At 42.5% G+C, this 12,416-nt stretch overlaps 1 protein-coding gene across 2 annotated transcripts in view; it reads left to right on the plus strand.

Annotated features, from left to right (window-relative positions):
- The window catches only part of LOC128696876 (uncharacterized), a 285,763-nt gene that overhangs the window by 177,388 nt on the left and 95,959 nt on the right, over positions 1–12,416 (plus strand). For both annotated transcript variants that reach the window (XM_070096084.1, XM_070096085.1), the window contains exon 3: positions 7,226–7,243. In XM_070096084.1, the coding sequence (XP_069952185.1) occupies positions 7,226–7,243 (18 nt within the window). The remainder of the gene's footprint in view (positions 1–7,225; positions 7,244–12,416) is intronic.

A 12,416-nucleotide genomic window follows, 5' to 3' on the forward strand; every position in this document is an offset into this window, starting at 1 on the left:
AAAAGCTCTGTTCCACAAGTCACAGTACTCGCCCTTATCCTGTTCCTCATCCTCCAGACATAGACAGAGATGTAAACCATAGCACCGAGTCATCCTTTGCAGACGATACTAGAATCTTCATGAGAGTGTCATCCATTGAGGACACGGTAAATCTCCAAGCAAATATAAACCAAAGTTTCCAATGAGCAACGGAGAACAATATGATGTTCATTGAGGACAAATTTCAACTACTCCGTTATGGAAGACTCGAGGAAATAATAGCTAGAACTGATTATCCTACAAACTCTAATCACACAATAGAACGGAAAAGGATCACAACAGTGTCACTATCACATCTGCTAGTAAAATGATAGGATGAATAATGAGAACCTTCAAAAACGACGGATGCCAGGCCAATGATCCTTTTTAAATTACTTGTTCTTTCTAGGCTGGAATACTGCTGTACACTAACATCTCCATTCCTGGCAGGTAAAATCGCAGATCTAGTGAATGTACAGAGAACCTTTACTGCACATGCAAGTTCCGTCAAATACCTTAATTACTGGGAACGCTTGGAATCACTTGACCTGTATTCACTGGAGCGCAGGCGAGAGAGGTACATCATAATCTACACCTAGAAAATCTTAAGAGGTACTGGTCCCAAATCTGCACACACAAATCACTCCGTATGAAAGCGAAAGACTGGGCAGACGGTGCAATATACCCCCAGTGACAAGCACTGATACACTGAAAGAAAACACAATATGTGTCCCTGCCAGACATCTGAGAACCAGCCCTACTCTACAGACTCTGCTGCCTCCAGCACATCTCGTTCCAGCACAACCCCCTGCAGTACCTCTGTACATCACGCTCGAGAGTGGTCGGGCCACTCACCTCTACTACCCCACCTCCTGCTCCACCCTCCCAACCTCTTCCAATTTTCCATCCCCCCCCCTCCCTCTTCCTTCCCATTCTCACCTACCCTCAGGTCAGAACCTCGCAACCTCCCGGGCCCAAAATTGTTCAACAGCCTCCCACTAGGCATACGGGAAATTAAAATACACCCCTGGCTGCCTTCAAGAGGGAGTTGGACAGATACCTAAAGTCGATTTACATATGCCTTCCCCCCCTCTTCGCTGGTCGCTACTAGATCCACTCTCTCCCTGCTCCAATAACTTTATCGTACCTGTTCTTAAAGCGATGTATGGATACTGTTTCCACTACTTCACTCTCCAGATTCTTCAACTACCTGACAACTCTATGACTGAAGAAATACTTCCTAACATCCCCGTGACTCATACGAGTTTTCAACTTCCAGTTGTGACCCCTCATTACTGTGTCCCATCTCTGAAACATTCTGTCCCTATCCACCTTGTCAATTCCTCTCAGTATTTTATACGTCGTTATCATGTCCCCCCTATCCCCCCGTGTGTGTGTGTGTGTGTGTGTGTGTGTGTGTGTGTGTGTGTGTGTGTGTGTGTTAACACACCGGCCGTCTCCCGCCCAGGTAGGGTGACCCGAAGAAGAAATACTTTCACCATCACTCACTCCATCATCCTCTTGCCAGAGGCTCTCCGACATTAGAGCTCAGCTGCCCCTCCAGACTGCACTATCCCCACCCCTCCTTCAGAGTGTAGGCACTGTACCTTTCACCTCCAGGACTCAAGTCCGGCTAACCGGTTTTTCCCTGAATCCCTCAATAAGTGTTACCTTGCTCACACTCCAACAGCACGTCAAGTCATAAAAACCACTTGCCTCCACTCCTAATACTCTCACACGCGTCTGTTGGATATCCAAGCCCCCGCACACAAAACCTCCTTTAAAAAACCCTGTAACCTTTCCTGCGACAACGACCCCTCTTACACCCTATTTATGTCTCCCTTTCTTTCCCCCCTCTCTCTCTCTTACCCCTCTCCCTCTATTATCGTCTCTCTTTTGACGTCGCTCTCTTCCGTCTCCCAGCATCCGTCTTTAATTTTCCAATGTCTCCGTCTTTTCCCGTTTCGTGACGTCTCTTCCGTCTCTAAGCTTCCCTTCATTCTTGCACGAGAAGACAGAAAACAGTGGGAGAGAGAGAGAGAATGAGAGAGAGAGAGAGAGAGAGAGAGAGAGAGAGAGAGAGAGAGAGAGAGAGAGAGAGAGAGAGAGAGAGAGATAGAGAGAGAGAGAAAGAGATCTTAATTATCTTGGTCTCCTTCCTTCTCGCCTGCACTCTTCCCTACTCTCCTCCCTGCTTCCTACTTCCCTACTCTCCTCTCTGCTTCCTACTTCCTTACTTTCCTCCCTGCTTCCTACTTCCCTATTCTCCTCCCAGCTTCCTACTTCCCTACTCTCCTCTCTGCTTCCTACTTCCCTACTCTCTTCCCTGCTTCCTACTTCCCTACTCTCTTCCCTGCTTCCTACTTCCCTACTCTCCTCGCTGCTTCCTACTTCCCTACTTTCCTCCCCGCTTCCTACTTCCCTACTCTCTTCCCTGCTTCCTACTTCCCTACTCTCTTCCCTGCTTTCTACTTCCCTACTCTCCTCGCTGCTTCCTACTTCCCTACTTTCCTCCCTGTTTCCTACTTCCCTACTCTCCTCGCTGCTTCCTACTTCCCTACTTTCCTCCCTGCTTCCTACTTCCCTACTCTCTTCCCTGCTTCCTACTTCCCTACTCTCCTCCCTGCTTCCTACTTCCCTATCCTCCTTCCTGATTTTCAGCACTCCTTCCTCCTTGCATGTACTCCTACCTTAACCTCCTCCCTTGCTTCCATTCATCCTCTGCCCTCTGCCCTCCTCTTCCATCTTGCTGCTTCTCTATACTTAACAGTATTTACCCTTCCCTCCATCACACTTGACGCCACCACCACCAGAATCTCCTTCCCACTGCCTTCTCTCTCTCTCTCTCTCTTTCTCTCTCTCTCCCCCTCTCTCTCCTACTGTCTTCTGTCTCCTCGTGAGAGAATGAAGGGGAGCTTAGAGATGGAAGAGACGTCACGAGAGGGGAAAAGACGGAGACACTGAAGATTAAAGATAGGGATGCTGGGAGACGTCAAGAGAGAGATGATAATAGAGGGAGAGGGGTAAGAGAGAGAGGGGGGAAGACAGGGAGAGAGAGATATGATGTAAGAGAAAGAGACAGGGAGAGAGAGAGGAGAGTAGCTACTAACGTAGTGGTAATATCGCATGAAGGAAGAGCTGTGGTAAACACGGGTGATGGGTGACCCTCTTATACCCTCTACTAAACCTTCACCCAAACGCCTCCAATAATCTGAACCTCCTCTCCCAGCCCTCATCCAGTCCTCCCTCTTCCAACCTCCGATTCCCCTCTTCTGATCCTCCTCCAATCTTACCCCAATCTGCTTCATTCGACTCTTTAACTCGGTTTCGGTCCTTTTCCCAATCCTCTTCATGCTCCTCTAATTCTCTTAGTCATTTTTCGCTTACCTCTTCACAAAAATAAATCATCTTCCTTCTCCAATCACCTTCGCTCCTTTCTTCTTCCTTTGTGCTTCTCCTTGTCTTCTCCCTTCCCCTTATCCTTCAGATTTTCATTATTACTTCTTATTCCCACTTTCCTCCTCAGTGTATATTTCTCTTCTAACCACTAGGTATCCCCGTCAGTGGGATCCCTCCGACAAGGACACCTCCGCCAGGCTTCAAGACCTTTCGTACTTTTAAAAATAGGTTAGGCAAATACATGATTGGGCGTGGATGGGTGTGAGTTGAACCTAACTAGCTTGGGGCAGTTGGCCTGCTGAAGTGCTCCTTCTTTCTTATGGTTTTATGTCATGGGAAGCCTTGCATTGACTGCTTTATCTTCATAAATCGAAGCTCTCTTTTGTAATTGGGCAATTCGTCCCTCTGGTGGTCGTTTAGGGAACAATTTAACCCCCTTTTTTTTAAGTTTTTGAGAGTTCCTCTCCTGCCCCCTGGGCGAAACAGCAACAACTGATCAAAACTGATCAAGATCTCGACACGATCCTTAAACACAATTGATTTTTTTTTTGTCTAAGAGATTTTATGAAATTTTGAGGTTTAAGTTTTTTTTTTTTGTATTTAAATATTATATACCCGGTGGGCGAAATGATGTCTCGATAAAGTGTCATAAACGGTGTATTGTCTTATTAACATAGATACTTTATTTTGGTTTATCCTGGGTTAATTATCCCGGAATATAATTAACCCAGGATAACCAAACCCAGGATAACCAAATGAAAGATGACCAACCCACGATGACCAAACCCACGATGACCAAACCCACGATGACCAAACCCACGATGACCAAACCCACGATGACCAAACCCACGATGACCAAACCCACGATAACCAAACCCAGGATGACCAAACCCAGGATAACCAAACCCAGGATAAACAAACCCAGGATAACCAAACACAGGATAACTAAACCCAGGATGACCAAACACAGGATAACTAAACCCAGGATGACCAAACCCATGATAACCAAACCCAGGATAACTAAACCCAGGATGACCAAACCCATGATAACCAAACCCAGGATAACCAAACCCATGATAACCAAACCCAGGATAACCAAACCCAGGATAACCAAACGAAGGATGACCAACCCACGATGACCAAACCCACAATGACCAAACCCACGATGACCAAACCCACGATGACCAAACCCAGGATAACCAAACTCAGGATAACCAAACCCAGGATAACCAAACCCAGGGTGACCAAATCCAGAATGACCAAACCCAGGATAACCAAACCCAGGATAACCAAACCCAGGATAACTAAACCCAGGATGACCAAACCCATGATAATCAAACCCAGGATAACCAAACCCATGATAACCAAACCCAGGATAACCAAACCCAGGTTAACCAAACCCATGATAACCAAACCCAGGATAACCAAAGAGATAAACATTGCGGATTACTTCGTTTGGAATCACTAGCCTCTGTTACCCAGGCTGCGACCTGCACCAGTAGACTAGCACTCAGGAGTCTGTTTACTGTTAGGTGAACAGGTGCAGCTAGTGTGGAGAGAGACACCTGCTCAAGCGCTTCGACTCGCCCAAGATTGAACCCGGGTCCTTCGGGTAGTGGGTCGAATTTTTTTGTTCTGTTGAGCTTAACTTCTCGGAAATGATAATCTCGTAGGGGCCGTACGGCGCCTTGGGAAGTGAGAGGTTTGATCCGAGGAAAATGATGGGGTAGCTCCGATTACTTGGATCAAGAGCCTTTCATCGGTATCAAGGAATACTTCAACATGTAGATAAAGTTGACACTTGGGTATCTTTAACGAGGAAACGTTTCGCCACACAGTGGCTTCATCAGTCCATACAAAGGAGAATGGTGAAGAACAGGAGGAGTTTGAGGTAATCAGTCCCTCAAAAGACTGATTACCTCAAACTACTCCTGTTCTTCACGATTCTCCTTTGTATGGACTGATGAAGCCACTGTGTGGCGAAACGTTTCCACATTAAAGATACTCAAGTGTTGCATCATCAGGCCTTTTAACCTTTTAAAGTAATATATGTAATTGTTTTTAGGGAGTTTTAAGTTATTTTTAAGGTGTTTTAGGGTGTTTATAACGTGATTTAAAATACAAAATTTTAATGCTGTTTTTAAAATTCTCTTAAAGGTGTTTATATGTTTTAAGGCATTTTCAAAGCATTTTAAGATGTTTTAGGACTTTTATTTTAAGCTGTTTTAAGGCGTTGTCACAGTCTTTTAAGATTTTAAGGCATTTTCAAAGTATTTAAGGTGTTTTAAGGAGTTTTCAAAATATTTAAGGTGTTCTAAGGCGTTTTCAAAGTATTTAAGGTGTTTTAAGGCTTTTCAAAGTATTTAAGGTGTTTTAAGGCGTTTTCAAAGTATTTAAGGTGTTTTAAGGCGTTTTCAAAGTATTTAAGGTGTTTTAAGGCTTTTCAAAGTATTTAAGGTGTTTTAAAGCGTTTTCAAATTATTTAAGGTGTTTTAAGGCTTTTCAAAGTATTTAAGGTGTTTTAAAGCGTTTTCAAAGTATTTAAGGTGTTTTAAGGCTTTTCAAAGTATTTAAGGTGTTTTAAAGCGTTTTCAAATTATTTAAGGTGTTTTAAGGCGTTTTCAAATTATTCTAAGATGTTATATATACATTTGATAATTAGAAAGCTGTTAAAACAAATCCGTGCTTGTTCTAAATTTTATTCTCCTCTTCTAATAAAAGTTGCTCTTCTAAATTTCTAAATGTTAATTTTATCACAGCTGCGTTAAACCCTCACTGTATTGTGTTTTAAATTTTGACAGTAGTCACCTGATCGACACACTGTAAGAACTGGAGTAGATCTGACGAGTAGCAAATTGATGGTGTCAGGCAAGAATTGCTGACCTCAGCTAGATGTATTTGTAGACAATGTGTAGACAGTGTGTAGACAATGTTTAGACAACCCATGTTACAGATCACGTCTTTGTCAAGACAGCGTTTGGCTCTGTGTAGACATTTATCATGTCAGTGTCATGTAAGTCTCGATAAAAGGCTCTTCACAGTATGTATTGAAGTCTTCAGTATAGTTTGATAAAGCTCTACACAGACGTTTAGTAAATCGTATGGCTTGATAAAGTCATATGACTTGGCTTGATAAAGCTCTACACAGAGCTTTAGCAAGTCGTAGTGTCAAGAATGGCTCGATAAAGCTCCACGCAAACCGAAATGTATCTCAGTGAAAGCTTGTTTTATCAAGCGTGTCAGCTCACTATTGTCATCAATATGATACGCGAATCCATAGATGGATGTGGGTGGCTGCAGTAGATGACGAGGATAGTGAGCATCACTGATCCTTAGCACACTCTTGTAGTCATGACTATGGACGTAGAAATCTTTTGTACTCAGAACATCCTTGTAGCTCTTACATGTGTGATTTTCTTAATTAGCCTCATTAGGTGCACTGTTACCTTTTACCTAATGTCTGAATACTTCCAGTAGGTACTGGAGTTTCCCTACGCAGGACAAGGCATTCAGGGTCCCCTGAATGCGACCCATAACAGTTGCCTAACACACAGGTACCTAATTTTATTGCTATGGGGGCAGGGGCAGCAGGGGTTTTGTGAGGAAACTTGCCCATATGTTGTTGTTTTTTCCCATGCCAGGGAATCGAACCCGGGATTTTGCGATTGTGGGTTACACAGTGCTTCCCTCATGCGTGATGAGCCAGTGGCTCCCAGGTCTGCCTTCTGCTCTTGGTTTGTGTTGTCAACGATAATTTTTTTTTATGATTTATACCCTGTTACTAAGTTTGTTTTCTTTCGTTTTACAGGGAGCAGTTCTACGACAGGTAAGCCAGAGAGAGCGAGGGGCCAAAACTTGTCTTCAGTTTCTGTACTTTAATCACTTAAGTTGTCGATTAAGTTTGCTATTAAGTTAATGATTAAGTTATTTTTTTCATCAACCCTCCCAGTTCCCTGCAGGTACACGTCTTAACAAGTGTTTACAGTGAGAATTACCTTAGTCAACCCGTGTGCCTTACCTTCCAGCTTCCTTCACTGAGGTGTCAGAGGCAGTATTTGCTAGATATGTACACTATGTTACTGGTCTCTAGAAGTGTAAGAGCTCATTGCTGTATAGCCCTTGTGGTTTAGCGTTTCCTTTTGATTATAATAATAGTAAGACCTCATTACTACTCTTGCGTTTAGATATGTTATGCTTTATCTCCTCCCTCTCTCCCTTCCATCTTCGTCGGGTATATGGAAAACCGTAAATAAAAGGTTTGATTTATCATGTATACACTGCCTGCCAAGACACAACGCAGAACGAAATTTTCATTAATACGAGGTCCTATCTACGAAAGGCTTTATCAAAGTGTATAAAATGTCAAAACAAGCGACATATGAGAGAGAAAAGTCTATTACGACGTTTCGGTCCGAGTTGGACCATTCATAAGTCGCGCTGGCAGAAGAGAATGAGTGAGCCAGTATACATAGACGAGGGGGGGGACTATTGCTTCCCTTCTCTCCCCTCTCTATATCAAGCAATATATATACAGTACTGAGAAGTGGTGGATTAAGATGCTTGGCAAGGTTGAGATCAGAGGTAGATGAGATGTCGCATCCGGTGTAGGTATGGGGGATGCCTCAGATGAGGTTGAGGCGAGTGGTCTCGTCAGGTGTAGGTAAACAAGGACTGAAGAAGCCATTGCTGGGCGAAACGTCTCCGTAATGAAAAATTCCCAAATGTTGCACAAGTGTTTCGATCTACAAGGTCAGGTAAGGTAAGGTTGGGTGTGTGGTAAGGTTAGGTTCGGTTCTAGTCATTTGTGTGTGTGTGTGTGTGTGTGTGTGTGTGTGTGTGTGTGTGTGTGTGTGTTTCAGAATAAATTTAGTGATAGGCTAAGCTAAAATATACTAGCCTCTGTTCTGTGTAATGGTGATTCAAGATATATAACCTCCTCTCTCTGTTGCTGTTTGAGGTTTACGAGATGTGCGTGTGTGTTTGTGTTTATGAACCACACACGCATTCCGTGTCGCTCATCCTACTGGCTTATCTGTTTTCTTAGTCAGGCATACAATTTCCTTGATGTTTCTCCCCTATCTGTATACTTAGGTATTGAGGTTACCTGATGTTTCTCCTCTATCTGTATTCTTTGGTATCCAGGTTCCTTGATGTTTCTCCTCTAACTGTATTCTTAGTCAGGTATCCAGGTTCCTTGACGTTTCTCGTGTGTACCCGCAATCATATCCCCCATATGGAACATAGTATGTCCTTACGGTGAATGTGTTCTTAGCGGGGTGGGGAGTCCCGATGATTGCTTTAACAATTTTTGTAGTAAATGCTGCTATGCCAGTGTCAGTTTTATGTAATGGAAGACACTGTTCTGTTGTTAGAATCAGACTGCGGTCAGTGGTAGTATTCTTTCTGGGATTTGAAAATACGCTAAGGATTTTAGTTTTGCAAGAGTTTTAATGCGTTTAAGAAACTTTTATTTGGAAAAAGTTCTTTCTATTGTATTCTTGGTCTTTAAGTAGGTGCTGACTGCTACAGATTTCGAGGGTGAGTAGAAAGACACCTATTATCATATCTCTGTTCGGAGGTCATGTTCTGAGGGCACGACAAGTCATGTTCTGAAGTTTTGATAACAGGTCATGTTCTGAGGTCATGGGGAGAGAAATAGTGGATCAGATCGTCTATGATGGCCTCTTGAAGATGTCATTATTCTTAGTAGGACGTCAAGAAAAGGTAGAGAGGCATAACCTCTCCCAATGTGAACTATATAGATGGTTCCACTTGGTTGAGCTGTTCTCCAAAACTAGAAAGGTTGAAATGTCTGGGTACTATGACCAAGATCTCAATGCGGTATCTAAGCCACATAATGAGGCTGGGAATGATGTTAGTACACCAGTACCTCTCTAGATACTGAAGGTAAAGATTGGCCAGGACCACACTTAGAGGAAAGCCCATGGCCATCCCAATCTTCTGCGTGTAGAATCTCTCATCTTATAAAAACACGCTGAAAGTTATACAAATTTCAACGAGATCAGTGACATCTTGTGTGGGCAGGAAGAGTTTAGTATCAGTGAAGGTGGTATTGTGGAAGACGATTATTTGATCAATGGATCTCAAGTAAATAAAGCTGCGACTTCAGACCGGCAAGCTTCACATCTCTTTTAACACCTAACAGAACAAAGACAAGTACATTTAAGCTAAGCCCATAGCTAAAACTATTCTGGTATGACACTAGAAAGCCCACATTACCAGGATCTGACTGGGATTCACACCACACCAAACGTTACCTGATCTCCATTGCCATAGATCTTGTCTCCACCCGATCAGACCTCTTCCCTCGCCTCGCTGAGCTAACAGATCACCTCACTCCCGATATGATTTCTCACTTTCCTCCTACCTCCCCATTTCTCAACACAATATATATATCTGTCTCCGGTTTTTATATTTTACGTGCATGATGAAGGTTCATGTTAGTGAAAGATCGTGATAATAAAAGTTTCTTAGCCGAGAGTGTTATTAAGCACCTGACAGCTACGATATACTTCAACTACGGCATTTGATGTTGGTTTCAACCTGTTTTGTTTTGTCAAGTTCGTGTTGTAATGTAAACAACCAATTTTTCCAATTATGGTGTGCTATCTTACCTAGAACAAATTTGTAGTTTATTTCCTTAGCAAACCAGGTAGAGTTAGGTCAGTGATAACTCCTGAATTTTTGAGATTTAGGGCTTCATGATCGCATGTTTCGAGAACTTACGATGTGTTGAAAATGGTATAAAATACAGACAAGTTGATAAATAAGACATATTTACAACAGCTGGGCATCTTGTATTGTTGAAATATTTCGCCTACACAGTTGGCCTCTGTATCTTTATCTCAACAATAAAGATACCCAACTGTTGCATATGTCTCTTATTCATCTATTTGTGACATATACGAAAGCCTGAAGTTAAGTTTGTGTGTGGAATGTCGAGACGGAGGCTGTTATTGTTCCGAGAGTTGAGATGAAACTGTAACTCGGGATGAACGTTGAGCTGGAAGAGGCGAAAGTTTATCAATTAAGACAAATGGGATTACTTGGGAGGATGATAATATAATATAATAATAATAATAATAATAATAATAATAATAATAATAATAATAATATCTTTATTTATTACAAGTACATGTACTAGGTATACAGACCATACCTGACATCAATGACATACTACTATATAGAAAGTCCCTTGTTATACAGGGCATTTCGGGCAAATTAGGTCAGTTTTGTCCCAGGATGCGACCCACACCAGTCGACTAACACCCAGGTACCCATTTTAGTGATGGGTGAGCATAACCGGTGTAAGTAAACACGTCCGATATTTCCACCCCTTCGCCGGAAATCGAACCCGAACCCTCACCATGTGAAGCGAGAGCGTTTGCCACCAGGCCACGGTGCACGGGACTTAATATTTTCTAAACAGGATTTTTGTAGAGAATTTTTAATGTTTACTGGGGCTTAACAAAATACAAACTTCTTAATGTCACTTCTCCAAACCTCACAATAATGTAACTTTACAAGCTTCATACCCATGGAACTTAATTTTTCTTACCACTACCTTCGTGTACTGTTTCTGATTCTATAAGTTGCCTCCTCCTCAGGTGGCACCCCTGTTTCGTGATCCCATCTTCATAATCTTGCATAGGAATCTGCAAATCATTCTTGCAGCAAGTGGTTGACCTCTGTTGTCCTTAAGAATTTTACTTCATTGGATTGGAAAACACTGGCATATATTAATCTGTATCACCAAGTGGATTATTTTAGATATATTAAGAATAACATGGGCACCAGAACTTAGCCTTATGGTACTCCACTTGTTATGTTTCTCCATACTGGCCCCTCTGTCACTGTGACTGCTCTTTGTATTCTCTTAACTAGTGGAGTACTCTTCCAGTTTCCGGTTGTCCTGTGTTTAGATCAATCTCCAAAGACTTTCTAACAGTTAAAGAGTATCCCTTCCGTCCATCCATTTCTTTCCCGTATTAATCTTCTTATCCTTTAATTCACTTAGGATAAGTCGCATTTTTTCTCAAGGAATACGAGCTTTTTTCCAACTGCTTTCCCTTGTGGATTACTAACCTGGTCCTTAAAGCATTGATCATTATCTAGTAAGGTCAGTTTACCTGAGACACTGACTGGTACGGCCTCAAGCTCACCTTTTTTTTATTTATTTATCAAACTCAGGATTACATGATCAGTTATCCATGTCTTAAGTGGGAGGGGAGGGAGGATGGCCATAATGCCAAGAAGTGGGTTTATCCTTCCCTTCCTTGGATCGAACATGATTGCTTCCCATTCCATAGACGCTGTATGAGCCCTTGGGTTTAGTGCTTTTCCATAAGATTATAATAAGCAAGTGTTCAGTTTTTTCCCTGGCGGTTGTCTTGTTTCCAGCGACTTGTTCAAGATGTTTCTTAGTCTCTTACATAGTCTCTCTCCCATCCCTGCAATATACATAGTCTCTCTACCATCCCTGCCATATACATAGTGTCTCTACCATCCCTGCCATATACATAGTGTCTCTACCATCCCTGCCATATACATAGTATCTCTACCATCCCTGCCATATACATAGTGTCTCTACCATCCCTGTCATATACATAGTCTCTCTCCCATCCCTGCCATATACATAGTATCTCTACCATCCCTGTCATATACATAGTCTCTCTACCATCCCTGCCATATACATAGTATCTCTACCATCCCTGTCATATACATAGTCTCTCTACCATCCCTGCCATATACATAGTATCTCTACCATCCCTGCCATATACATAGTCTCTCTCCCATCCCTGCCATATACATAGTCTCTCTACCATCCCTGCCATATACATAGTATCTCTACCATCCCTGCCATATACATAGTATCTCTACCATCCCTGCCATATACATAGTATCTCTACCATACATGCCATATACATAGTCTCTCTATCTCTACCATCCCTGCCATATACATAGTATCTCTACCATCC

Source organism: Cherax quadricarinatus, chromosome 52, assembly GCF_038502225.1.
Source record: "Cherax quadricarinatus isolate ZL_2023a chromosome 52, ASM3850222v1, whole genome shotgun sequence".
In the NCBI taxonomy this organism is placed as follows: Eukaryota; Metazoa; Arthropoda; class Malacostraca; order Decapoda; family Parastacidae; genus Cherax; species Cherax quadricarinatus.